The sequence below is a fragment of the Chiloscyllium punctatum genome, chromosome 22 (assembly GCF_047496795.1).
Source record: "Chiloscyllium punctatum isolate Juve2018m chromosome 22, sChiPun1.3, whole genome shotgun sequence".
NCBI classification, from domain to species: Eukaryota; Metazoa; Chordata; class Chondrichthyes; order Orectolobiformes; family Hemiscylliidae; genus Chiloscyllium; species Chiloscyllium punctatum.
This window is the reverse complement of record NC_092760.1, coordinates 38056066-38082198: the sequence shown is the minus strand read 5'-3', so window position 1 is coordinate 38082198 and position 26133 is coordinate 38056066. Positions and strand designations below refer to the sequence as shown.

General features: G+C 40.8%; 1 protein-coding gene across 1 annotated transcript in view; it reads right to left on the bottom strand.

The window, feature by feature from the left end:
- Positions 1–26133, bottom strand: part of ptprja (protein tyrosine phosphatase receptor type Ja) — a 213651-nt gene that overhangs the window by 40097 nt on the left and 147421 nt on the right. Inside the window, exons 23-29 of the mRNA XM_072592047.1 lie at positions 25673–25945; positions 24286–24546; positions 20421–20708; positions 18922–19068; positions 4661–4862; positions 1005–1123; positions 218–305 (exon numbers count right to left, since the gene is read on the bottom strand). Coding sequence (XP_072448148.1) covers positions 218–305; positions 1005–1123; positions 4661–4862; positions 18922–19068; positions 20421–20708; positions 24286–24546; positions 25673–25945 — 1378 coding nt within the window. The remainder of the gene's footprint in view (positions 1–217; positions 306–1004; positions 1124–4660; positions 4863–18921; positions 19069–20420; positions 20709–24285; positions 24547–25672; positions 25946–26133) is intronic.

The window sequence follows — 26133 nt, the reverse complement described above, 5'->3', positions numbered from 1 at the left end:
TTAGAATGATGCCTTATTCTGTCGAAATAACTTATTCAGCAACTATATCTAAATTGAATGGGTAGACATAGTTTCTGTACAACACTTTCTTCGGTGGCAAAGCTTTCAGGCTTATTCAGCAGGATGCAGAGGCAAAAAACTACTTATAAGTTGCATGATGTGATTGACGAAAGGGATTGGCATGAATGAACATGTACAGATCAGGGATGTTGCTTACCTTCTCTTCCACAAGAAAAGCAGCACAACCAAGAGGATTATGACTGCTGCACCTAGGATGGTTCCGACCACAGCTCCAATAATAACATCTGGAATAGACACACCAACAGGCGTGAACAAATCTTGCAGGCAGTACTGGAGAAAGCTTTTCTCTCTTCCTTGAAAAACTATGACTCAGTCGTTATTATGACTGGAATATTGTAATCTCTGGTGACAGATTTTGGAGTTGTATTTCACCCCATGTTTAATAATCAACTTCTCCAATTTACTCTTCCTCCACAAAATACATAATTATTTAAAGGGAGTTGAATTTTCAATACTTCTGTCAGAATATAATGTACCAGCTGAAACAGGTTGGTCCAGAGGGTTAGCACTTTATCCTGTCCATGTTGGAATCTGGGTTAATAGTTAGACCAGACTGACAGAATGAAAATCTTCTGACTCTTTAATGATTGCAGACATATTGAATGAAACAGATTTCACACGGTCTTAGTGCAAACTCCAGTGGGCGTCTATTAGGGCAAAATATAATACTGATTCCAACTGGCAATCTCCTTAAGCCAAAAAAGCATGCGAAATTAGTGTGAGAAATTAAATAAATATAGCTTTATTCCGGCAGATAAAGAAAGAGGCATTCTTTACATCTCTGGTTATGGCAGAATGCTTATACAATACAAAAAGGTTAAAAAAAATTATATTATGATAAATGAAAAAGGTCCAGTAAAAAAAGCAGATGCAGAACGCAAATTCAAAGACATGTAGACAGGTTTTTTTTCCCTGAAACGAACCTGGATTTTGTTTCAAGAAAATCTTCTCTGAGTATTCATACACCGAGTAGAAGGATGCATTTGAATTGATTTTATCGTCTGAATTAAATATTATTTTTGTAAATCCAGCCAAGCTGACTCTGTAAAAGAGCAGGAAGTAAAGAACATTAGGGAAGGCATTGCAATGGATTGTCTGAAGGGTATTCTAATGGAGATACTGTAAACTGGAAGCCTAATCATTACGAGAAAATAATGAAAATAATAATCTTGCTGCAATCAAGAGAGGGAAAAGCACGATTGAAGCCAGAGAAACAACCTCTATAATTGAGAACAGTGCCCCCTGAAAATATTCACTAATAGGGTGCCCCAGGCTTTGGGAATCTTCCTGTTTTGCAGCAAATGAGCTAGATTTCTTGGAATTGGCACTGAAACCATGTACTGGGAGACACGCAACAGCAGGAGGAGGAACAATGGCTTTTCTTGATAAGATGGGGCTGCTCCATTCTCTATTATATCTGCATATTGCAAGTGATGTGTACCAAGAATTTATTGCTGGTCGGCGGGATTGAGAAATACATCCTTTGCACAAAGACAGGCAGTGTCACTGGCTAGCACCATGGAATCCACATATGCATTCCATTCAAATCATGATGAGGCTACTATAAACACTTGGATGAATCATGGGACAAAATGACCCCGAATACTATTCTTTACAAAATCATTAAACCACCCCTGAAACCAACAGCCAAAAAATAACTCTTTTACAACTTTTTTTACATCCAGCCTGAAACAACCAAGTTATAAAAGGAACAGAAATTAACGAATCCGCTCTATAAATCTGGAGTTTAATGATTAGAGTTCACGGAGTTCTGTCTTGAAGTGGCTATATTCAGTACTGTTGTTTTAGCAAATGGGCATGGCTTTTACATCGATCATTGGGACCTTTGATTTAACACTATTTCGTGTGACCCATTCACACTATGGTAGTTGTCCCTGCCATCTGCCTTCCCCTCCAAGCATCTCCCACTTCATTTCCCAATCACCACTGCCCTCCCCAACCATCTCCTGATTGTCTCCCTGATCACTCTACCTGCCTTCCAGATCCACTTTGTCTCACTCCTTTCCTTCCAATCCAGTGCTGCTCATCACGTTCCTCTAGAACGTTCTCCCACTTTTCGCTTCTCCCCTTACTCTGTCCCACTTGCCCACTGACCAATTTCTGCACACTACTGCTCTCCACAACCTGTTCGCATTTGCCATATTTCCCTGTCCCACTTGCTGCTTCAAACCACTTCAAACAAACTCTCTTCCCTTACTGCTCGTACCCACTTCCCCAATTGCTTCTATCCTCCAAGCAACCTATTACTGGGCAGTTATCTCCGTCCAAGGCCCTAAAGGATTCTTTCAAATCTGGCAGAGATTTTCCTGCACATCAACCCACCTCAGCTGCTGGTCCATTGCTCTTGATTTTGTCTCCTCTACATTGGTTCAATGAGTTGGTGTCCCATTCAGGGAATATCTTTGGGATGCACGCACCAATCAACCCACTGCCCTGTGACCGACCACTTCAACTATCCCTCTAGCTCTGCCAAGGAAATCCAACACCTGGCTTTCCTCCACCACCAAATCAAACCCACCCGCCACCTGGAGGAAAACTGCTTCATCTTCTACCTTGACACCCTCCAACCACACAGCATCAACATCGACTTCACCAATTTCCAAAACCCCTCCACCCCACCTCATCCCAGATCCAACCTCCAACTCGGCACCTCCCTAGTGACCTGTCCACCTTCCTTCCCACCTATCTGCTCCACCCTCCCCACCGACCTATCACAATTGCATCCACATCACATTCCCACCTACCTTCTCCCCAGCCCCACCCCCACATTTATACCTCAGCGGCCTTTCCCCACCACATTCTTGATGAAGGGCTAATGCCTGAAAAGTCAACTCTCCTGCTCCTCAGATGCTGGCTGACCTGCTGTGCTTTTCCAGCGCCACACTTGGACACTCACTCACAGGGTGGGTCAGGAAGGGAGCAGGGGTGAACCTAAGATACCATCGATAGGTGGGAGATAAATAGAAACATTATATTTTCCTTTTATGCTATAAAAACATTTTATTTGAACGTATTGTATGTTTTTAATTTCAGTCTGGAGCAGTTCAGCAGAAGTCCTTGGGTGAAGGTGGATGCTCCACAGAAAAGGGGGAAGATGCCAAAAAAAATGATCGTCTGAGAACAAGATTTAGTAACGACCCAAGACCAGCAGCACATGGCTGAAACCTGGAAAAGATCTTTTGAAGCTGAGAATATGTTTGTGCTTAGGTGCACAAAAGCACCAGGAAAGGATTATCAGATTTTACAGTTTGGGAATTAAACTTGTTGAGGTGTTAGAAAAAGATTTACCCTCACATGAGTTCTGTACAGGGATATTTTGAAATCTGCAAATTTGGATTAACAGGATAGTGTTTGAGACCTTCAGATTTAGCAGCAGAGGTAGGCCATTCAGCCCACTGAATTTGCTCTACCATTCAATAAGATTGTGGTTAATCAGATAATACTCAACTGTATTTCCCCGTAACCCTGGATTCTCCTTCTGATTAAAAATATCACTATTTCAGCCTTAAATACCCTAAATGATCCACCTCCATAGTCCTCGACTATAAAGAATTCCACTGATTCACAGATACGTAACTCCTCCTTATTCTGAAATCAAATGGGTGACACCTTATTCTGAGTTTCTGCCCTCTGGTTCTCGACTCTCCCGCAAGAGGAAACAATGTTCTGCATTTACACTGTCAAGTCCCTTAAGATTCTTAAAGAAAGCAAAGAACTGGGAATGCTAGAAATCTGAAACAAAACCATAAATTACTGGAGTAACTCAGCAGGTTTGGCAGCACCTGTGGATAACATTTTTCTTTCTAATGTTATATTGGTCTTGATGGGAAAATCTGATTTGCTGAGTTACATTTCACTTAATGTTGCACTTTTCACTAGTGCAACTACATGGAAATACCATGGGCATCCATTAGCTTGGCCCACACTTATGGCAAGGCACTTCTGCAGTTGGCTGTTGCATTCTGCAGGATGCCTGGCCAGGAAATATACCACCTACTACCAGACATAATGAAGTAATTTACAAGCAGACAGACAATCAACCAGTTTAGACACGTTAGAAATGGAAATTCCATGGCCAACAAATTCTGGTTTAGGATTTTGAGACAACTCTAGCCCACAGGTAGGGACTCTACATAAGACTCTTTACGAAAAGACTTCCTGAATTATCAGACCAATAGTTAAAATGCTTCAGCCATTTTCATAACCCTTGTGTACAACATGCTGTATTGAGATATTATTTCTCCTGTTCTCATGCATGTAATCGCACTTCTAAGAAATTAGATAACACTACTTCAACCGAACATCAAACTTTCTTCTGCTGTTTGTGAATAATGTCCTGATTGGGCAAGTAAATTGCATTCCATCTCTTCCTAAACAGGTGGGAAGGCAAATAATGGTCTCGTATCTACCTAATTGAGTAGGGCAGAAAAAAGTCATCTCTGAAAGGAGCAATTTTTCAATACTATTTCGGATCTAAGAGACAATTATCACATTGTATTTCAGAACAATGCTATTTCTTTCCATTAATTTATTAAACATGTATTATTGCAGAACTTACCGGTATGCGGTTAAAGGAGTCAACTCTTGATTAACATATCCATGACTTTTAGCATTGTTGCCTACATCGACAGTGATGGGAGCAGACAAAGCAGGTCCCCTAGTTATCAGAGCTGTATTAGTAATACTGATAACTTGAGTTACGTAAGTTGAACTGACAGAACTATACACTGTTTCAAGAGCTGCTGAATCAGGACTTCTACCTGAAGTGAAAAGAAAAATAAACCTTAAAAGCAAAAGAACAAGCAAAATAAGGCAAGCCACTTGACTCATCTATTTCACTCCATTAACAAGCAAAGCATTATCAACTTTATTTCATTGAATCATCTAAAACGCCGTCTTAAAATGTTGTTTTCATTCACTCATAGGAAAAGCTAAGACATAAATTATTCCTAAGTAAAACTATTATCACATCTGACTTTATTCAACTAATTCCTTCACTTGTGTTTTATCGCTCCAACAGCTCAAGCCTCTTAACAGGCTTTTTGATCATCCTTTACCACCTCCAGTCCTGTTTCTAATTTTATACAAGCCATTATGGAAAATTACTACTGGTGATCAATAGCATCCAAGTTTCTCAGTATGATCAGAAACTTAAAGAAACCTTTGTATATAGGTTGAAGAACAAGGACCCAAAATATACTTTGTGATTTCCAAAACCTTCAGAAAAGAACAAGGACCATTCTGAAGAGGAAATGTCCTTAAAAATGTTTTGGGAGGAATTACATAAGCTACATAATTTTTATAATACACAAAATCACTCATGTATGACAACATAATATGGTCCAATGTTCTTTTTAAAACTATTGTATTGCAGCTATCTGCACAAATTACCTTTTTTCTGAACAGATTTATAGATTAAACAATTCGCCTTTTTGTTCTTGCGATAATCCCTGTAAGGCCCATGGGGAATCACGAATTAATTTCCCGATGAAGTTTATGAATTTCCTTGGAACAGGCAATGGCCTACCCAGCAGGCACTTGCCACTTGAGCCTTTTACAAAACAGACCTGTTTACATCCGTGCCCAGGTGTCTTTGGAGAGGGAACACAGTGTCCACCAATGCTCTCAAAGCCTTTAGAGAGATGTAGGCACCAGGGAATGCAGAGTTTTATTTCCCCCTCCAACTCTATTTTGACTTAGACCCATCCCTCTTCCCCAACCTCCCCCTCACTTTTGATGGCTTGTATTTCCCTTAACAGGCTTTGCATACGAATACTGAATTGACAAATGTTTTTTTTTAAACTGGTGGTGGTTAGTACAGAGTCATAGAGATATACAGCACAGAAACAGACCCTTTAGTCCAACTCATCCATGCCAACCAGATACCCTGACCTGATCTAGTCCCATTTGCCAGCACTTGGCCCATTTTCCTCTAAACTCTTCCGATTCGTATACCCTTTATTCCTGATGAAGGGCTTTTGCCCGAAATGTCGATTTCGAAGCTACTTGGATTCTGCCTGAACTGCTGTGCTCTTCCAGCACCACTAATCCAGAATCTGGTTTCCAGCATCTGCAGTTATTGTTTTTACCTCTATTCGTATACCCACCCAGATGCCTTTCAAATGTTGTAATTGTACTAGCCTCCAACACTTCCTCTGACAACTCATTCCATTCACGCTCTACCCTCTGAGTGAAAAAGTTGCCAATTAGGTCCCTTTTAAAAATTTTTCCCCTCTCATACTAACCTTAGGGTTTAGTATGAGAGTCCAGACCTCTCGTTCTGGACTCCCCTACCCCAGTGAAAAGACCTTGCTGACTAACCCTTTCAATGCCCCTCATGATTTTATAAACCTCTATAAGGTCACCCCTCAGCCTTTGACACTGCAGGGAAAACAGCCCCAGCCTGTTCAGCCATTCCCTATAGCTCAAATTCTCCAACCCTGGCAACATCCTTGTAAATCTTTTCTGAACCCTTTCAAGTTTCACAACATCCTTCCGATAGGAAGGAGTACAGAGTTGCAAGCAATATTCCAACAGTGGTCTAACCAACATCCTGTAGAGCCACAACATGACCTCCCAACTCCTATACTCATTGCTCTGTCCAATAAAGAAAAGCATAACAAACACCTTCTTCACTATCCTATCTACCTGTGACTCCACTTTCAAGGAACTATGAACCTTCACTCCAAGCTCTCTTTGTTCAGTGACACTCCCCAGGACCTTACCATTAGATATATAAGTCCTGCTCTGATTTGCCTTTCCAAAATACAGCACCTCACATTTATCTAAATTAAACTTCATCTGCCACTCCTCAGCCCATTGGCCCATCTGATTAAGATTCTGTTGTACTCTGGGGTAACCTTCATCACCATCCACTACACCTCCAATTTTGGTGTGATCTCCAAACATACTAACTATACACATTCAAATAATTTATATAAATGATAAAAAACAGTGGACCAAGCACTGATCCTTGTGGCAAACCACTGGTCACAGGCCTCCAGTCTGAAAAACCTCTATCTTCTACTTTTTAGCCAGTTCTGTATCCAAATGGCTAGTTGCCCCTGTATTCCATGAAATCTAACCTTGCTAACCAGTCTACCATGGGGAACCTTGTCGAACACCTGACTGAAGTCCATACAGATCATGTCTACCACTCTACCCTCATCAATTTTCTTCGTTACTTCTTCAAAAAACTCAATCAAGTTTGAAAGACATGATTTCCCACGCACAACGCCATGTTGACTATCCCTAATCCGTCCTTGCCTTTCCAAATACATGTACATCCTGTCCCTCAGGATTCCCTCCAACAACTTGCCCACCACCGATGTCAGGCTGACCGATCAATAGTTTCTTGGCTTTTCCTTACCACCTTTCTTAAATAGTGGCGCCATGTTAGCCAACCTCCAGTCATCCAGCATCTCCCCTGTGACTATCGATGATAAAAATATCTCAGCAAGGGGTCCAGCAATCACTGAGCTTCCCATAGTGTTCTAGGGTACACCTGATCAGGTCCTGGGGATTTATCCACCTTTTTTGCATCCAGCACCACCTCCTTTGTAATTTGAACATTTTTCAAGATATCAACATCTATTTCCCCACATTCTATATCTTCCATGTCCTTTTCCACAGTAAGCAATGATGCAAAATACTCATTTAGTATCTTCCCTATCTCCTGTGGTTCCACACAGAGGCTGCCTTGCTGATCTTTGAGGGGCCCTATTCCCTCCATTGTTACCCTTTTGCCCCTTAATATATTTACACTATACCTTTGGATTCTCCTGACCCCATTTGCCAAAGCAATCTTATGTCCCCTTTTTATGCTCTCCTGATTTCCCTCTTAAGTATACTCCTACCGCCTTTATACTCTTAGGATTTACTTGATGTCTATACCCGACATATGCTTCCTTTTTTTTCTTAACCAAAACCTTAGTTTCTCTAGTCATCCAGCATTCCCTACCTACTAGCCTAGTCTTTCACCCTAACAGGAATATACTGTCTCTGGACTCTCGTTATCTCATTTTTGAAGGTTCCCATTTTCCAGCTGTGAACATCTGCTCCCAATCAACCTTTGACAGTTCTTGTCTAAGACCATCAAAATTGGTTTTCCTCTAATTTAGAATGGCTTTTTAAAAAACAAGGCTGGAGCTGTCAGGAAACGTCTCTCTGCTGAAACCCGGGATTGAACCAGGGACTTTTAGACCTTCAATCTAATGCTCTAGTTTTAAAAAAACACAAGGAGAAAATCACAGCGATTTTAGTTGTGGGAAATTCACTCAATTGGGCATAATAGCATTTCTGAGTATATGAGAAAAATAAAGCAGACTTGTGGTGCAGTGGCAGCGTCTCTACCTCTGGGGCAGAGGGTTCAGATTCAAGTTGCACCTGCCCCGGTGTTGAGTCAAAGCCCATCCAGACACACTGATTAAAATAACTGTAGAGCAGACTTCGAAGAAAGAAAGTGGATTCAGTGATTTAGCCCCTTACCATTCTCCCTACATCGCCCTCACCTTTGATAGTGTGCATTGTGTAATGAGCTTTGCATGTATATTTTTAATGGGCGATTTATTGGTGATGATTAATGGTTAAAAAAACAAAAGTCACGGTGATTTGGTGATGGGAAACCCACTTCTTGTACTGAGAAGACAAAGACAAAGCAGCCTCAGAGTTGTGTTGCAGCGGTAGTGTTTCTACCTCTGGGACAGGAGGCCTAAATTCAAGCCCTACCTGCTCATAACATTGTTGAACAGGTCGATTAGGAAATAAATCAAGCAGACCCGGGTCGCAGTGATTGGGTGATGGGCAAAAAGAAACATGCAGTTGTGTGTAAGAACACTTCTGGATATAAAAGAAACAAAAAGCAGACCCAGGGATGTCCATTCCAGGCTGGGACTAGCCGATGTAAGTCATGTAGTGGCTCTATTTTAATGTAAGTAAGAGATCGTTCACAGACAGTCAGGGTATATTTCCACAAAGATGAAAACTGGGGCAAATAAATCCAGAGGCCACCGCATGATAAATGAGATTGAAATTAAGTTGAATAACAAAAAGGTCTGCTTGTTAAAGACGTCAGGTAGATAATAGAGTCATACAGACATAGGGATGTACAGCATGGAAATACACCCTTCGGTCCAACTGGTCTACGCCAACCAGACATCCTAAATCAATCTTGTCCCATTTCCCAGCATTTGGCCCATATCCCTCTAAACCCTTCCTATTCACACACCTATCCAGATATCTTTTAAGTGCTGTAATCATAGCACTTCCTCTGGCAGCTCATTCATATGTGCACAATCAGCTGTGAAAAAGTTGCCCCTTAGGTCCCTTTTATATATGGTCTCCCTCTTACTTTAAAGCTATGCCTTCTAGTTTTGGACTTCTCCATCCATAGGAAAAGACCTTGCCTCTTCAGCATAGTCATGTCCCTTATGATATTATAAATCTCAATAAGGAGACCTCTCAGCCTCTGATGCACCAGGGAAAATAGCCCTTGCCAGTGAAGTCTTTCTGTCCCATCCACTCAGTTATGTTGCACCTTTTTGGGTGTTGTCCCGGCTTTCACAGGCAGAGTGTTTCACAACACGTGCATTGCCCAGTGGCTCTGACCTCCATAATTATCAAGTGCTTTGAGGGGATAGTTACGGTTCGCATAAACTTCAGCCAACCAGATTGTCTTGATCCTCTACAATTCACCTACCAATGCAACAGGCTCGCAGCAGACGCCATCTCTCTGACCCTAAACTCATCCCTGGCACATCTGGATAACAAGTATACCTGCTTCAGACTCCAAACTACTTACTCCAGTTCCACCCTCAACACCATAATTCCAAGCAAACTCATCTCTAAACTTTGAGACCCAGGCCTTGGGTCCCCCCTCTGTAACTGGATCCTTGACTTCCTGACCCATAGACCGCAATCAGTAAGAATAGGTGACAATGTCTCCACCACCGTTATCCTGAACACTCGTGCCCAACAAGGCTGTGTGCTCAGCCCCTTACTATACTTCATATACACTCATGACTGTGTAGCCAAATTCTGCCATAACTCCATTTACAAGTTTGCTGACGACATCACCATCTTACGTTGGATCTCAAACAATGGCGAGACAAAACACAGGTAAGAGATTGGAGTGCTTAGGGGCATGATTTAAAGATAACAATCTCTCCATCAAAATAAAAGAGGTGGTTATCGACTTCAGGAAGAGGAGGTGTGAAGGGCACGCCCCTGTCTACAATGCTGCTGAGTTGGAGATGGTCGAGACCATCAAGTTCCTGGGAGCGATGATCATAACAATGTGTACTGGTCCACCCACATCGACGTGACAGTCATGAAAGCACAACAAATGTCTCTACTTCCTCAGGAGATACGACATGGCCATAAAGACTCTTACAAATTTGTACAGATGCACCATAGAAAGCATCTTATTTGGGTGTATCACAATGTGGTTTGGCAACTGCTCTGCCCAAGGCTTTTGATTGGACATCGCAAATGCTAATTCTGATCTCCCTCTCTGCGGCTGTCGCACTCAATTCTGCACTCTGTTTTGCCAATCTGATGTACTTTGTATGGTATGATCTGGCTGCATGGCATGCAAAACAACACTTTTCATTGTATCTTGGTACATGAATAAGTCAGTCATTGTCGAACCTCTACATGCGCAATGTGAATGCTTTGTGAAGTGGTGGGGAAAGAGTGAGACACAGCCTATATAAAATACACATGTGCACTGTTAAGCATTCATTTAGTTCTCTGGCTACATCCCTGCCTGGATGGGTAAATCACCTCTTTGGTCATTAATCAGCCCAACTCCTCTCACCACACTCTTACTATTAACCTGCACTGTTACAACAAAAATAGAGGAATGAATCAATGTCTTTCCTTATCTCATTCCTCCAATTTCACCAATGGTCCTTACATCTTTGTAATAAACACTTATTGCTGTTACTGAGGGATTCTGATGGACTCTTTTCTAATACTGAGCTGTAAAAATCGAAAATATCACCACCCTTTTTAATTCAAAGTTAGTTGTGACAAGTGGAGGAGTGGGATAAGGAAAGATATTATTCATTCCTCTATTTTTGTTTTAACAGTGCAAGTAAATAGTAAGAGTGTGATGAGTGGAGCTGGGCTGATGAGAGACCAAAAGGATGATTTACCCATTCAGGCAGGGACATAGCTGGAGAACTAAAATGAATACTTTGCATCTATCTTTACCAAACAGAAAATACTGTTAAGTTATTGTGAAAGAGAAGGTAGTTCAAATACTTGAAGGTTTTAAAATTGACAAGGTAATGGCATACAGTTGGCTACCTGTAGTTAAAGCTGGTAAGACATGAGGATCAGATCAGATGCATTCAAGAATATGGAAGAGAGAGCCAATGGAAATTGCAGAGGCAACGGCGGGATTTTCCAGTATCCCTCAAATTCGGAAGTCATTCCTTAGTTAGAGGGACTGGAGAAATGTAAATACCACAGTCCTTTAAAAACAATAGATACAAAGCTAAGTCCATCCATTTTAGGCTTGTCAGTTTAACTTCAGTAGTGGGAATTTTTGGGAAAACATCAATAGTCATTTGGGCAAATAAGAACAAATTAAGGAAAAACAGCAAGGATTCTGAAGGGAAAACCATGTTTATTTAACTTTTTTGATGAGATTGTTGAGAGTATTGCTCTTCATGCAGTGTACATGGATTTCCAAAAGGAGATCCAGGTAGATCTGTACAACAGGCTCGTGAACAATAGAGGTTATGGTTTCTGCTCCCTTTAGAATTGTACTCTTTACTTTATATACCTGGATGCTCCGGTTTCCTCCCACAGTCCAAAGTTGTGCAAGTTAGGTGGATGGGCCTTGCTAAATTCCCCGTAGTGTTCAGGGATGTGTGGGTTAGGTGTATTAGCCACTGGAAATGCAGGGTTATGGGGTGGGCGGGGGATGGATCTGGTTGGAATGTTCTTCGGAGGGTTGGTGTGAAATTGTTGGATTGAATGGCCTGTTTTCACAATGTGTCGGATTCTATGAAAAGGGACACAAGCAAAATGGACACAAAATTAGTGGAGTGCCAAGAGACTAAGAGTAGCACTGGATGATTGTTTTATAGACTGAATGGAGTTTTATGGTGGAATTCCCTCCCAGAGTTGGTGTTAAAATGTCTGATCCTCTAACATATCTGAACAACACAGACCTTGATGTACAACATTAATATTTAGAAAATGATGTAAAACTCAGATATTTATAAACCATGAGGAGATAGAACTTTGAAAAGAAAGTAGATAGATTGATGAAATGTGTGGACAACTAACTGATGAAATTTAATGCAGAGAAGTGTGAAGTGATCAAGTTTGGTCGGAAGAATGCAAGGACACAATATAAAGCAAAGAGTACAATTCTAAAGGGAGCACAGGAGCAAAGACACCTGCACACCTCATTGAAGATGGCAGGAGATGTTGATGGCAGAGTTAATCAAGGATAGATCTGGAGGTTTTGTGGGAACGAGAGAGACTCAGGATTGGTGTGCTGCCTCCCAGGCGCCAGGGTTCGTGATGTCTCTGATGGTGTTTTCAGGATCCTTGAGGGAGAGGGGGAGCAGCCTCAAGTCGTGGTCCACATAGGCACCAATGAAATAGGTAGGAAGAAAGGTGGGGATCGAAGGCAAAAATTCAGGGAACTCAGGTGGAAGCTTGGAGCTAGAACAAACAGAGTTGTTATCTCTGGTTTGTTGCTTGTGCCATGTGCTAGTGAAGTGAGGAACAGGGAGAGCACGGGGCTGAACACATGGCTGCAGGGATAGTGCAGGAGGGAGGGTTTTGGATTCTTGGATAACTGAAGCTCTTTCTGGGGAAGGTGAAACCTCTACTAACAGGATGGACTTCAGCTGAACCAGACGGGTACCAATATCCTGAGGATTTAAAACTAATGCAGCAGGGGGGATGAGATCCTGAATTGTAGTTCCAGTGTCCAGGAGGTTAAGGGTAGCGAGGTCAGGGATAGATTTGCAAGGTCGCAAGAGGACACCGACACACAGGATGTTGGTTTGAAATGTGCGTACTTCAATGCCAGGATCATCCGAAATAAGGTGGGTGAACTCACAGCATGGGCTGGTACCTGGGATTTTGATGTTGTGGCCATTTCAGAGACATGGCTAGAGGAGGGACAGGAATCGTTACTGGGATTTTGATGTTTCAGCAAGAACAGAGAAGATGGTAAAAGAGGCAGGGGTGTGGCAATGTTAATCAAGGGTAGTATTACAGCAGCTGAAACAACGTGTGAGGACTCATCCACTGAGATAGTTTGGGCTGAGGTTAGAAACAGGAAAGGAGAGGTCACCCTGTTGGGAGTTTTCTATAGGCCTCTGAATTGTTCCAGGAACATAGAGGAAAGGATAACAAAGACGATTCTTGATAGGAGCGAGAGTAACAGGTGAGTTGTAATGGGGGACTTTAACTTCCCCAATATTGATTGGAGACACTATATTCATGTAGTTTAGATGGGCCAGTTTTTGTTCAATGTGTGCAGGAGGGTTTTTTGATACAGTGTGTAGACAGGCCAACAAGGAGGTGATGCCATATTGGATTTGGTACTGGGGAATGAACCCAGGCAGGTGTTAAATATGGAGGTAGGTGAGTACTTTGGTGATAGTGGCCACAATTTGGTTATGTTCACAATAGCAGTGGGCATTGATAGGTATGTACTGCAGGAAAAAAGGTATAACTGGGGTATAAATGATGCAATTTGGCAAGATTTAGGATGCAAAGGATGGGGAAAGAAACTGCAGGGAATGGACACTCTTGAAATGTAGAGCTTATTCAAGGAATAGATACTGTGGGTCCTTGATAAGTATATATCTATCAGGCAGGGAGGTAGTTGTTGAGAGAGGGAGCCATGATTTCCTAAAGAAGTTGAAGCTATTGTTAAGAGGAAGACGAAGGCTTATGTGAGGATGAGGCATGAAGGCTCATTTAGCGGGCTTGAGAGTTATAAGTTAGCCAGAAAAGATCTCAAAAAGAGGGCTAAGAAGAGACAGGAGGGGAGATGAGAAGTTGTTGGCGGATAGGATCAAGGAAAACACTAGGCCCTTCTATAAGTATATCAGGAATAAAAGAATGACAGGGAAAGGATTAAGGCCAATCAAAGATAGTAGTGGAAAGTTGTGTGTGGAATCTGAAGACATAGGGGAAATGCTTAATGAATACTTTTTGTCAGTATTCACATTGGAAAAGGGCAATGTTTGTGAGAATACGGAGGTACAGGCTACAAGATTAGATGGGATTGAGGTTTACAAAGAGGAGGCTTTAGCAATTTTGGAAGATCTGAAAATAGATAAGACCCTGGGGCCGGATGGGATTTATCCTTGGATTCTCTGGGAAGCCAAGGAGGAGATTGCAGAGCCTTTGGCTTCAAGCTTGGCATCATCATTGTCGACAGGTGTAGTGCCAGAAGACTGGAGGATAGCTATTGTCGTTCCCTTGTTTAAGAAGGGGAGTCGGGATAACCCTGGTAACTATAGGCCAGTGAGCCTTAGGAGAAAGTGAGGACTGCAGATGCTGGAGACCAGAGCTGAAAAATGTGGTGCTGGAAAAACACAACAGGCCAGGCAGCATCCGAGAAGCAGGAGAATCAACGTTTCGGGCATAAGCCCTTCTTCAGGACGAAGAAGGCTTCTGGCCTGCTGTGTTTTTTCAGCACCACGTTTTTCAACGCCACTGAGCATTACTTTGGTTATGGGCAAGGTGTTGAAAAAGGTTATGAGAGATAGGATTTATAATCATCTGGAAAAGAATAATTTAATTAGGGATAGTCAACACGGTTTTGAGAAGGATAGGTCATGTCTCACTAACCTTATTGAGTTCTTCCAGAAAGTGACAAAACTGGTAGATGAAAGTAAGGCTGTTGATGTGGTGTATATGGACTTCAGTAAGGTGTTTGTTAAGCTTCCCCATGGTAAGCTATTGCATAAAACACAAAGTTTCAGGATTGAAAGTGATTTAGTGGTTTGCATCAGAAATTGGCTAGCTGAAAGAAGACAAAGATGGTAGTGGATGGGAAAGGTTTATCCTGGAGCTCAGTTTACCAGTGGTGTGCTGCAAAGATCTGTTTTGGGGCCAATGCTGTTTGTCATTTTTATAAATGATCTGCAGGATGGCTTAAAAGGATGGTTAGTAAATTTGCAGATGACACTAAGGTAGGCAGAGTGGTATATAGTGCTGAAGAATGTTGTGGGTTACAGAGGGACATAGATAAGATGTAGAGCTGGGCTGAGAAGTGGCAAATGGAGGTTAATGTGGAAAAGTGTGAGGTAGTTCAGTTCATAGGAATGCAGAAAATGGGCTAATGATAAAATTCTTAGCAGTGTAGATGAACAGAGAGATGCCTGTGTCCAGGTGCATAAATCCCTGAAAGTTGCCACCCTGGTTGCTAGGGTTGTTAAGACGACATATGGTGTGTTGGCATTTATTGGTAGGGCCTAGAGTTTCGAAGCCACGAGGTCAAGCTTCAGCTGTACCAGACACTGGTAAGGCTGCACCTGGAGTACTGCATGCAGTTCTGGTCACTGCATTATAGGAAGGATTTGGAAGCTTTGGAAAGGGTTCAGAGGAGATTTACTAGGATGCTGCCTGGTTGGAAGGAAGGTTTTATGAGGAATGGCTGAGGGAACAGAGGCTGTTTTTGTCGGAGAGAGGAAGGTTGAGAGGTGACTTAATCAAGACATTTAAGATAATCAGAAGGTTAGATAAGATGAACAGTGAGAGCCTTTTTCCTCAGATGGTGAAAGCTAACATGAGGGGACGTAGCTTTAGATTGAGAGGTAGTAGATTTAGGACAGATATCAGGGGTAGTTTCTTTACTCAGAGTAGTAGGGGCGTGGAACAGCCTGTCTGCAACAGGAGTAGACTTGCTGACTTTGAGGGCATTTAAATGGGCATTGGACATACGTATGGATAATAATGGAATGGTGTAGGTTAGATTACATTAGATTCCCTACAGTGTGGAAACAGGCCCTTCGGCCCAACAAGTCCACACCGACCCCCCAAAGAGCAACCCACCTAAACCCATTCCCCTACATTTACCACTGACTAATGCACGTAACACTATGGGCAACTTAGCATGGCCAATTCACCTGACCTTCACATCTTTAGACTGTGGGAGGAAACTGGAGCACCCGGAGGAAACCCACACAGACATGGGGAGGATATTAGAGGGGCATCAGATTAATTTCGCAGTTCGGCACAACATCGAGGGCCGAAGGACATGTTCTGCGCTGTAATGTTCGATGTTATATGTTTGATCATTCTGGGATTAACAACAGTGGCATAGAGTACAATACCAAGGAAGGTACATTGCAATTGCATGTTATTCTCAGCTGGAATGATGTGAAATATTAGATAGAGTTTTGCAAAGATTCATGAGAATTGTTCCACTTATTGGGAACTTCAGCTATGTACTAAGATAGGAGTAGTGGGAGTTGATCTTCGTGACAGACAAGGTTGAGAGGTTACTTGATAAACATGTTCAAAACATGAGGGCTCCACATGGAGTATGTAGGGAGAAACCATTCCCATTGTTGGAAGGATAAAAACAAGAGGAACAGGTTTAGGGGAATTGGCAACATGAGGAAAATTGTTTTCATACAATGGTTAATTAGGATCTGGAATGCACAGCCAGTGTGTGGTGGAGACAACCACAAGACAGAATTGGAATTCTCGTGCCAAACAAACAGAAACATGCCGAGAATTCCTGGAAGCATGCATTTCAATCGGAACTCTATTAACAAACATTTACCACACCCTGAGAAAAAGCACAGGAAATGACATCAACATAGGAAATTATGTCACCACAGGAAATGACATCCCAACCCAAAGAAACCCAAACATATAAATAGAAAGCAGGAATCATTAGCAATGCTTCATCCGGAGGCTCACTGAAGAGGTTATCCAGTATGGTGACGAAATGTCTGAACATGAATCTTCCAGCTCAACGAGCAAACCAAATCCAGAACCTCAACCTGAGCTACAAATCTTCTCAAACCTCGCTAACTCTGCCTTATTCTCTTCGGCATTTGCAGTTGTGTGTCTGGCCAAGCTTATACTTGTTTTAACAGGAAGGTAGTGACGTATTGTGCCACCCTTGTTGCCTGAGAATGTTTTCAACTTCATTGAAACAGTCAAGGAAACTTCTATGTTGCTAACCACCAAAGCTTTTGCATACATCAAGTGTGTATCTTAATTAGACATTTATGGGTAATAGTGATCCTCAATATATCGGCTTGTTCTTTCACACTGAAATGTAACTTGCTGTGAGTTTGGTGAGCTGATTTAACCACCCAGTTCTGGACAAGTATTCCTGGTGAGCAAGGTTCTAGTGATCCTTGTAAATCATACCCAATTGGCAGGTTTTCCATAGCAAGACTGATATACTGGACTGGGAGAAAGTGAGACTGCAGATGCCGGAGATGATAGTGGAGAGCGTGTTGCTGGGAAAGCACAGCAGGTCAGGCAGCATCCGAGGAGCAGAAGAATCAATGTTTCGGGCTTAAGCCTGCATCAGGATCTACTGGACCCTAAACATTAGTACAGCAGTTGTAAAAAAGGTGAAAAGATGTAATGTGAGAGAATCTGGCCAATCCCTGTTATCGCCGCACTCCATCAAGTTCAATAAATTCCCAGTCATAGCTTAGTCTTGAATACTATGGATTGAATTAACTGGCATGTTTGCATAGCTCAATTCTTGTCTTACACATTTTTAAAAACTTATTTGGTACAAAATTGTAAAAGCGACAGATCGAAAAAGATGAGGTGATTCAACAAACTTTTTTCGTGCTATTATGCTTTAACGTCTGCACTCTCAAACTCTCAATGACTGGCCACATATGCTCTATGAGATGCAAAAATAAAGCCAACGTGGGATTGGGGTTGGAAGGAAAATTTTGCAAAATTCTTCCCCCAATTCCCAAAGACAGTCAGATGAGCACCATTCGAAAACAGTGAATATTGCACTTACAGGAATCCTTCATTTCTGAAACAGTTTCTAACATCCACATCCAACAAATATTTTATTAACCGGCATTTTTGGGACCAGGAGCGTGCTGGTTGATCAAATATTTCAGATAATCAAGAAGCATAACTGCAGTGAAACCCTGACCAAGCAAAGCTCTAAGACATGAATATCCCTCCATAAAAAAGTCAACACATCTACTAACATCAATGTAAAAACATAAAGTAACAAATGTAATATGGGATATACACATCACTGTCCTACTTTATTTACAACATAAATACTCAGACATCATGGTAGTACGTGGTATTTGAGGTAAACCAGCAAAAATTATTTACCAAGAGTGCCAATTGATATGGTGCTGGTTAAAACAAAATTTGCTGTGGTATAAATATTCTGTCTAGGAGCCCGAAGACAGCTCTGCAGTGCCTTCCTCCAGATCATTGATCAAGAACAAAAAACTGATGTCAGTAAAAACAAAAATCTCATTCAACTGAATGGCCACCACCATCTGCCAATAGTATGCAGAATATTTCTCCACTTTTCATGACCACGATATGTTTCAAGCACCCTGACAATTTGATAAGTGCTGTGGGTACCTATCTATTGATATAAATGAATCCATGTCCAGGATCTAAGGATGGAGGCAAGAAATCCTAATTTACTAAACTTTCACATCAAGGAAAAGTGTAAAATAGAAGGTCAGGGGTAAGGATATCTGCACTTGTGGTACAATACAAATCAGCCAGTATCAGGATCATTAGATGAATGCAACTGCTCACATGAATAAGGATTTTAATTCAGTTCAAACGCTGAAGAACGTTACTTACTGTTATCTTCTTTTGTAACAATCACAGCAATTGCTTCAAGTGGACCATTGTCGGAGCTAAATGCATTTTCTCTGATCTCGAATGTAATGGATTTGTGCGTAACGTCTGGATTTGGCACTTGTAATTTACCAGCAGGCGCAGGTGGGTCTACAAATAAATGAGAAGTAAAATGAAACAGCACAATATCTTTTCAATATCCTGGTTGTATGCCAACATTTGAGTGAGATGCAATACAAGAACCTTTTAGGAATATTAAAAGCAAAACAATTGCCCTTTATTAGTAGCTGCATTTGGACTGCAGAATTTCTTTTCCCCATTCTCTTTCAAGAAAACATCTTGAATTTATTTATATTTCAATAAATTTATCTCACAACATGTATTTCAAAGCTCATTACAGAGTAGGGAAAATGGTTTTGCTCGAGTTAAGTTCTTGTTCCTATTACTGCAATATGGGATTCTTGCACTTCAGGCACTTAGATTCTGTTTCCGGCAGATCAGTTCATCTAAAGTAGGTTTGGATATGGAGTAAAATCCTTTTACTCTGCCCCAGTACAATATCTCAGCCTGAACCTTTAAACAGCACAAGTGGCATTATTTTACCAGCCTTGAATGAAGCAACCAAACTCTAAATAATATTTCTGACTGGATTTAATGGACAGAAATGGGGTTTCCCAATCTGTTCCTCTGGGAGATATACACTTGCGTCAAGAGCTTGAAAATGGAAAAAAGTTTAACATCCAGGACATGTATGTAGAAAGTCATTAACACTACGAAGGGAATAAGGACTGCTGGATGTTTCCAATGACTGGGGAGTCAAGAGCCGAAGCTCACAGTCTAAGGGTACGGGTAGGCCATTTAGGACTTAGAAGAGCAGAAATTTCTTCACCCAGAGAATTGTGAGCCTCTGGAACTTTCTTTCACAAAAAGCAGTTGAGGCCAAACATTGGATATTTTCAAGAAGATAGCTCTTAAAAGGTATATCTATCTAAGGGGATCTAAGAATTTGGGACGAAAACAGGAACAGGATACTGAGGAGGATGATCAGCTATGGTCATTCTGAATGATGGAGAAGACTTATAGGGCTGAATGATCTACTCCTATTTTCTGCTCTGGATAAAAAAAAGCAAAAGGGTAATATTTAGTTCATTGCAATTATCTAAAGCAGCAGTGAATTAGCTCAAGTCTTATCTCTGCAGTCCTAGCACACATAAGCAGTGCACATTGCGAACTTATATTCACCGTAAACCACTCCCTTCCAGTATGTGCTTTCTTGACTGTTAAGCTTAATAGTTGGAAAAATGGGTGGGTTGCCAAATGTTTTGTTCCTAGTGCAGCAATGTGATATCTAAGCAACAGACTGTACTGAACATAACTATATCCAGAGCATGGTAAGAGATCACATCTTATCTGAAGTCCTACAGACCCAGGCTCCAGATCCATATGATCTTACATTGCAATTTTCTTTTACTGTGAAGAGAGCCTGCTGAATTTAAACTTACGTGTAATGCCGGACGTGCAGTTGGTACTGGTCGGTGTGCTCGATGCACCACATGACACAGTAGTGATATTCAATGAATAGTGTGTGAAGAATGCAATATCGTTCAGCATGAATTCTTGCATTCCTGGAAGACAGCTCAAAGCATTACGAGTTAGGAGAGTGCTGGAGTTTGCTGCTTTAATAACAAAGCCGGTGTTCACTCCAGTTGGACAGTCCCACTCCAATCGAAGGACAGGCTGGAGATTTATTCCTGTACACTTCAGTGAAGAAAGATTAACTGTAGCTGCCTCTGCAAGGGAACCAGAACATCAATGAAAACCTTCTTCAATTAAAGACAAGATTTGAAGAAATAACAATCTTTTCTATACCAATCTCATTGTTTTCCCCCTTTATTTAAGTTCTGATGTGCCTTTCCCAACTTCTCCCTTGAAGATGTGGCTTGTTTAGATATCTCTTGAAGAGTATTCTCCCCACTTTAGACCATTACTCTAGTAGCTCTTCTTGTGAGAACCCAGCAAATGGGTCTTGACAAATTGCTTGATCCTAGGATCCCATTCTAACTGAACCTAACCTGACCTTCACTGAATAATCAGGACGAGGACGCCTGACTGAGTTGTGCTGAGGGCCGCTAAGATTAGTTTCAGCATTAGTTGGCTAACCTGAGATTAGATTACTTCATCATAGCCATGGGTCAAACCTTAGCACCTCCAATCTGTGAAGTTAAGCTTGACATTTCATACCGCACATACCCATTAAAACACAAGGAAAGACACATCTACAATTTGCCAATGATCAGCATCGAGCAGCAATTGTTGACCAGCATACTGCAAACCTTAGCAAAGGGTGGAGCTTTACTCCTGTGGAGTGAGCAACTGTTCAAAAATAGACTTCCACTTTTGTTATATTGTGACTTTATTTCATTTTAGTTCTTCAATATTAGAAACTGTTTGTTCGGTTTTGCCCAGTGATGTAACATGGAACAGGACTAATTAATTGATTGTTGTAAAGAAAGATAGTGGAGATCAACAGAGATGTTTTTCAATGTATGCACAACTGGAGAACGGATAGCAATCCCTCTACCACCGCTATTCTGGGGTCTGTCAGTTTGGCAGCATATTGGACACACAGGCATCTGTTTTGTAACATTTGTTGGTTAATATCTCCATACATGAGCTGGGGCTTGGTGTCACAAGCACATTAATCAAGAGTCACAGATAGTTTTCTTGAGTCACAAAGATCAGGCTAGGGGTTGTCATGTAGCAGGCACAAAACATTTCTGAGGGGGTGAAAGGAACAGGCACAAATCATGTCTTTTATTGGAATCAATAACAGGAAGAAAAATGGAGGAGCTAAAGAGAAAACATTGTAAACTGGAATATAAGCCATAGAGAAGGACCTCATTTACAATTGCAAATACACAGATGGAGAGATATTATTCCCAACAATGGATTGAGATCTTTAGGACATGAAGACTAACACAAAGAGATGGGTGAAAGGTTTCATCCTCCATGCACATTAAGCTTAATGTGACTTAATCAGCTTAAGAGAATAAGAATAATATTTGAAACCCAGAGATGTCAATGAAGAAAGCTTTAAAACAAAACTGGAGATTCACAAGCATGAATAATAATGGACTGAATGTAACAAAAGATGTGGTATGGCTTGGTAGATGTCAGGGAATATATACTGGTTATAATACTTCAGAGAAGGATAAAGAGAGAGATTTACATAAGAGAGTCTCAATATTAAAGTCATACATTCTGTCCTTTCATCTTTCATTATAAATTCCTACATTCACCCTTATAGTGGACACTATTTATAGATCTTATCACATGCCATTAACATCTATTGAGAAGTATGTAACTTCAGCAATCAATTTCCATGGGCAAGTAACGTAACTGATAGGAAGTGCATGTCAATTTAATATTTCCAATATTGATTTGGGAATCTTACAACTTTGAATTGACAGAGACAGGTCATTCTCGGCTGACACAGACCCATTGAGACCCATGAAATGAGGGCAGTGGAAATTGCAAGGTGAATTCATAAGGAGAAAGATGACGGGAAGAAAAAACATAACAGTTGGATTAAGTTTTGACTTGAATGAACTGTGTGGCCTCTGGTAAACTTCTAAGGGTCTATGAGTAGTATATTCTAATTTAGTGGAAGATGTAATATTAGAAAGCAGAGTGATAACCATAAACTTCCAAAACTTATCACAAATACTTTGAAAAACACAGACACTGAAAGAAATATTTCTTCTACTCTTGGACCAGGGATTCCATCTTTTACCTCAGCTAACAGAGAAATTGGTCTAGTTTTTGCTCCCAAAAATGGTTTCTGCGAAGCTTGGCAAAATTGGTGATCCTGGTCTGGTAATGCAGCCATGTGGAAATAGTAGCTTTGTTTTATTGTAATCACATGTTTGGCTACGTTGGAAGTATTTGGGGACTGGAAGAAAATTAATAGTTAATTGGGTAAACATAATTGAATTAAGAAAAGCCACCATGGACGTGTTAAGGGTAAATTGTGTTTACTTTAAGTTTTTTGATTAGGTATCAAAGAAGGTTGATGAGAGTAATGTTGTTGCTATAGAGTACATGGATTTCAAAAGGCATCTGCTGAAGTGGCACACAGCAGATTGTCTTCAAAGTTAGAACTTCTAGAATTAAAGGAACACTATCAACAAGAATATTAAATTGGTTGATTGACAGGAACAGAGTGGAAGCTAACGGTTATTGTTTACAGACTGGTGGAAGGTTTGTAATAGAGTTCCCCCAAGGGTTGATTTTAGAATCCCGAATCTTCTTCACATATAGCAACAACATCGACCTTGGAGAAGAGGGACATTTTTGAAATTTGCAGACAATATTTAACTTGGAAATACTGTGAAATGTGAAGGTAGGTGTGAGAATGGCTCCAGTGACAAAGAAGTTCAGTTTCACGGCTAGTTTGGACTGTTTTCCTCAGAGAAGGTTGAGAGAGGATGAGAGAGGTATTCAAAATCATGAGAGTTTCTGATAAACTAGTTGGGGAAAAACTGTTTGCATTAGTGTAATGGTGGAGTACCAAACAAAACAGATGTACGATCATTGGTTAAAGAAGCAATTTCAACATTTGGAAAAATGTTTTACATAGTGAATGGTTAGGAATGCACTATCAGAGACTGTCTGCAGGAGACAGGTTCCACCATTTTTTTCAAAGGGGAATTGGATCATTACCTTACTGGAAAACCATGCAGAGGGAGTAGGAAAAGGTGGATTCCTCCTGCAGAACCAGCGGGGACATGGCAAACCCAATGATCTCATTCTGTACGGCAATTATTTATGATTCTATCTAGCATACTGTATTCAGGTGCTTGAACCAGCAATGGAGCTGGGGTAGCCTTTTGGTTCCTGTGGTCCCTGTAGCTGAGAAACTGAAACAGAGGCTACTTTCTTTCTTTAAAACTGAAGTTTCTATTACTCTGCTTTCAGCATTCCAACTGATTATGGATTTATTTCACCTGTGGATTGTGTGTCCGATATGAAATCGGAATTTCTGATTCTGCTTTCATGCAATGAAGCTGCTTGTTTGCTTTCATATAAATAAATTTGTTTTTTCCTGTGAAAATGTGTGTGTGTGTGTGAGAGAGTGAGAGAGTGAGTGAGTGAGTGAGTGAGTGAGAGAGAGAGAGAGAGAGAGAGAGAGAGAAAGAAAGAAAGAGAGAGAGAGAAAAAGAGAGAGAGAGAGAGAGAGAAAGAGAGAGAGAGAGAGAGAGAGAGAGAGAGAGAGAGAGAGAGAGAGAATTAATCTTTGTCTTTAAATACTGATAATAGAGTTTAGGACGAACAAATTGACAAACAATTGAAAGCTTCAGCACTTACCTGTGCACTGCTCTAAAATGGCAGAGTCTGATTTAGTGCCATCTGCTGCCAGGGTGAAGATGGTGAATGTGAAATTAGCTCCTGGCGTCAAGTCACTGATAACAATAAAATTGGTATTGACCTCCTTTTCAGAAAATGGATTTCCAACTGTTTTCACTTTGTACATGTACTCACTCTTGTACTCAAGTGGCTCTTCCCAGGTCAGATTTATTGATACTGTGTTGCTACTTACAACTTCAGGATTTCTGATGGGGTATGGTTCTGAAGATTAAAAAAAATTTAAAATTACCTGGTATTCCTCATTCTCTTGGTAAATTTACTTGCCTTTAAAGAAAGCAATCGACAGTTATTAGAGACTGTAATACTGTTGACTGGACTTATCCTTGGAAACATCTAATTTGATTCTGACGACTTATCAACTTGAACACATCAATGCAAAATATAAAGCTGAAGGTTTTGTAATAATTTTTAGCCAGATATTACAAAGACAATAGTACTGAAGACTCGCACTCTGGAACTTGCCATATACCGAGCCAAGCTGTTCCAGTACAGCTACAACATGGAATCTAAGCAGCATTTGAAAAATTATTCAGTTATATCCTGTACACAAAAAACAGGAGAACTCTGACCAGGCCAGTTACCAGTGCATAAGTCTACTTTCAATCATCCATAAAATGATGGAATGTGTCATCAATAGTGCAGAAATTAAAGCACCCAACTGTAACTATCTTTCTAGTCAGGTGATCATCATCACTCTCCACCCAATTCAATACACATTTGCACTTATTACTGAAAGTAATCTGAAGACTGCAAACTTTGATGTCTTTCTTGTTAGTTGCACTGTGACAGCATGCTCAAAACGTAAAGGTTTTCGTGAAGAAAGACACAGACACATTATCTTGGAGCATTCTGGTTAAGAAGCTATAACCTTGCATCATTAGCTGGAGTCTCAACGTGATTTAACATTCAACCAGAAAGACTTTTGACACAACTCAACCTCAACTGCGTGCAGTAGATTGCAAAAAGCAAAAGTCAGATAGCACTCATTCCCCAGAAAGAAACTTTACATGGAAGTAACATTAATGATTGGAAACTCAGACTTGAACTTCCAACTGATTGTGGAAAGCATCATCAATCCTGAGACAGAGTATAGGTTACATAAGCATAATCAAGCTCAGCTCATTAATAAAAACGGACAACCAATGTGACATCAGATGGAATTAATATTTTCATCCAATTCAATTAAATTAGTGGTACTCTATGAACGATTTACCAAGTTTAGTTTAAGAAATCTCTTAAAAGACACTATGAATAGAAGACAAAAATATTCATTCATCTGAATAGCCAAACAAAGTCTGTTATGAAGGATACAGCACAGGACACTTACTTGTAGTTTGAAATTTTGTTACAGAGCTACTGTTCAAATTTTGAGGGATAGTAGTTACAATAGTTATGGTGTAGTTGGTTCCGGATTCTAAGTTGTCAATACTGGATTTGTTAACTTCCTCAGATTTGGTGATACTATGAGTTGCTTGCTTTTTGTGGTAAGTAACAGTAAAGTTGTAGGTTCCGATATCCATATTCTCAGGCCGTCCCCACTCAAAGTCAATGGTGGAAGTAGTAAAGCTAGTCACGTTTATGGGTCCAGGTGGTGTGGGAACTGTGGAAGAAATAAAGTTATATCAGGGAATCTTTTGCCTGAAAAAACTTGAAAGAAATGTAGCTTTAGAAATTACAATGACTCAGTCTTGGTCTTGCACTAAGCATGATTAATAAATGAGCAGAATTGATTGATATTGCATTATAGGACATGTGGCAATGTCAGATCTCATGATCACAAATCCCCAA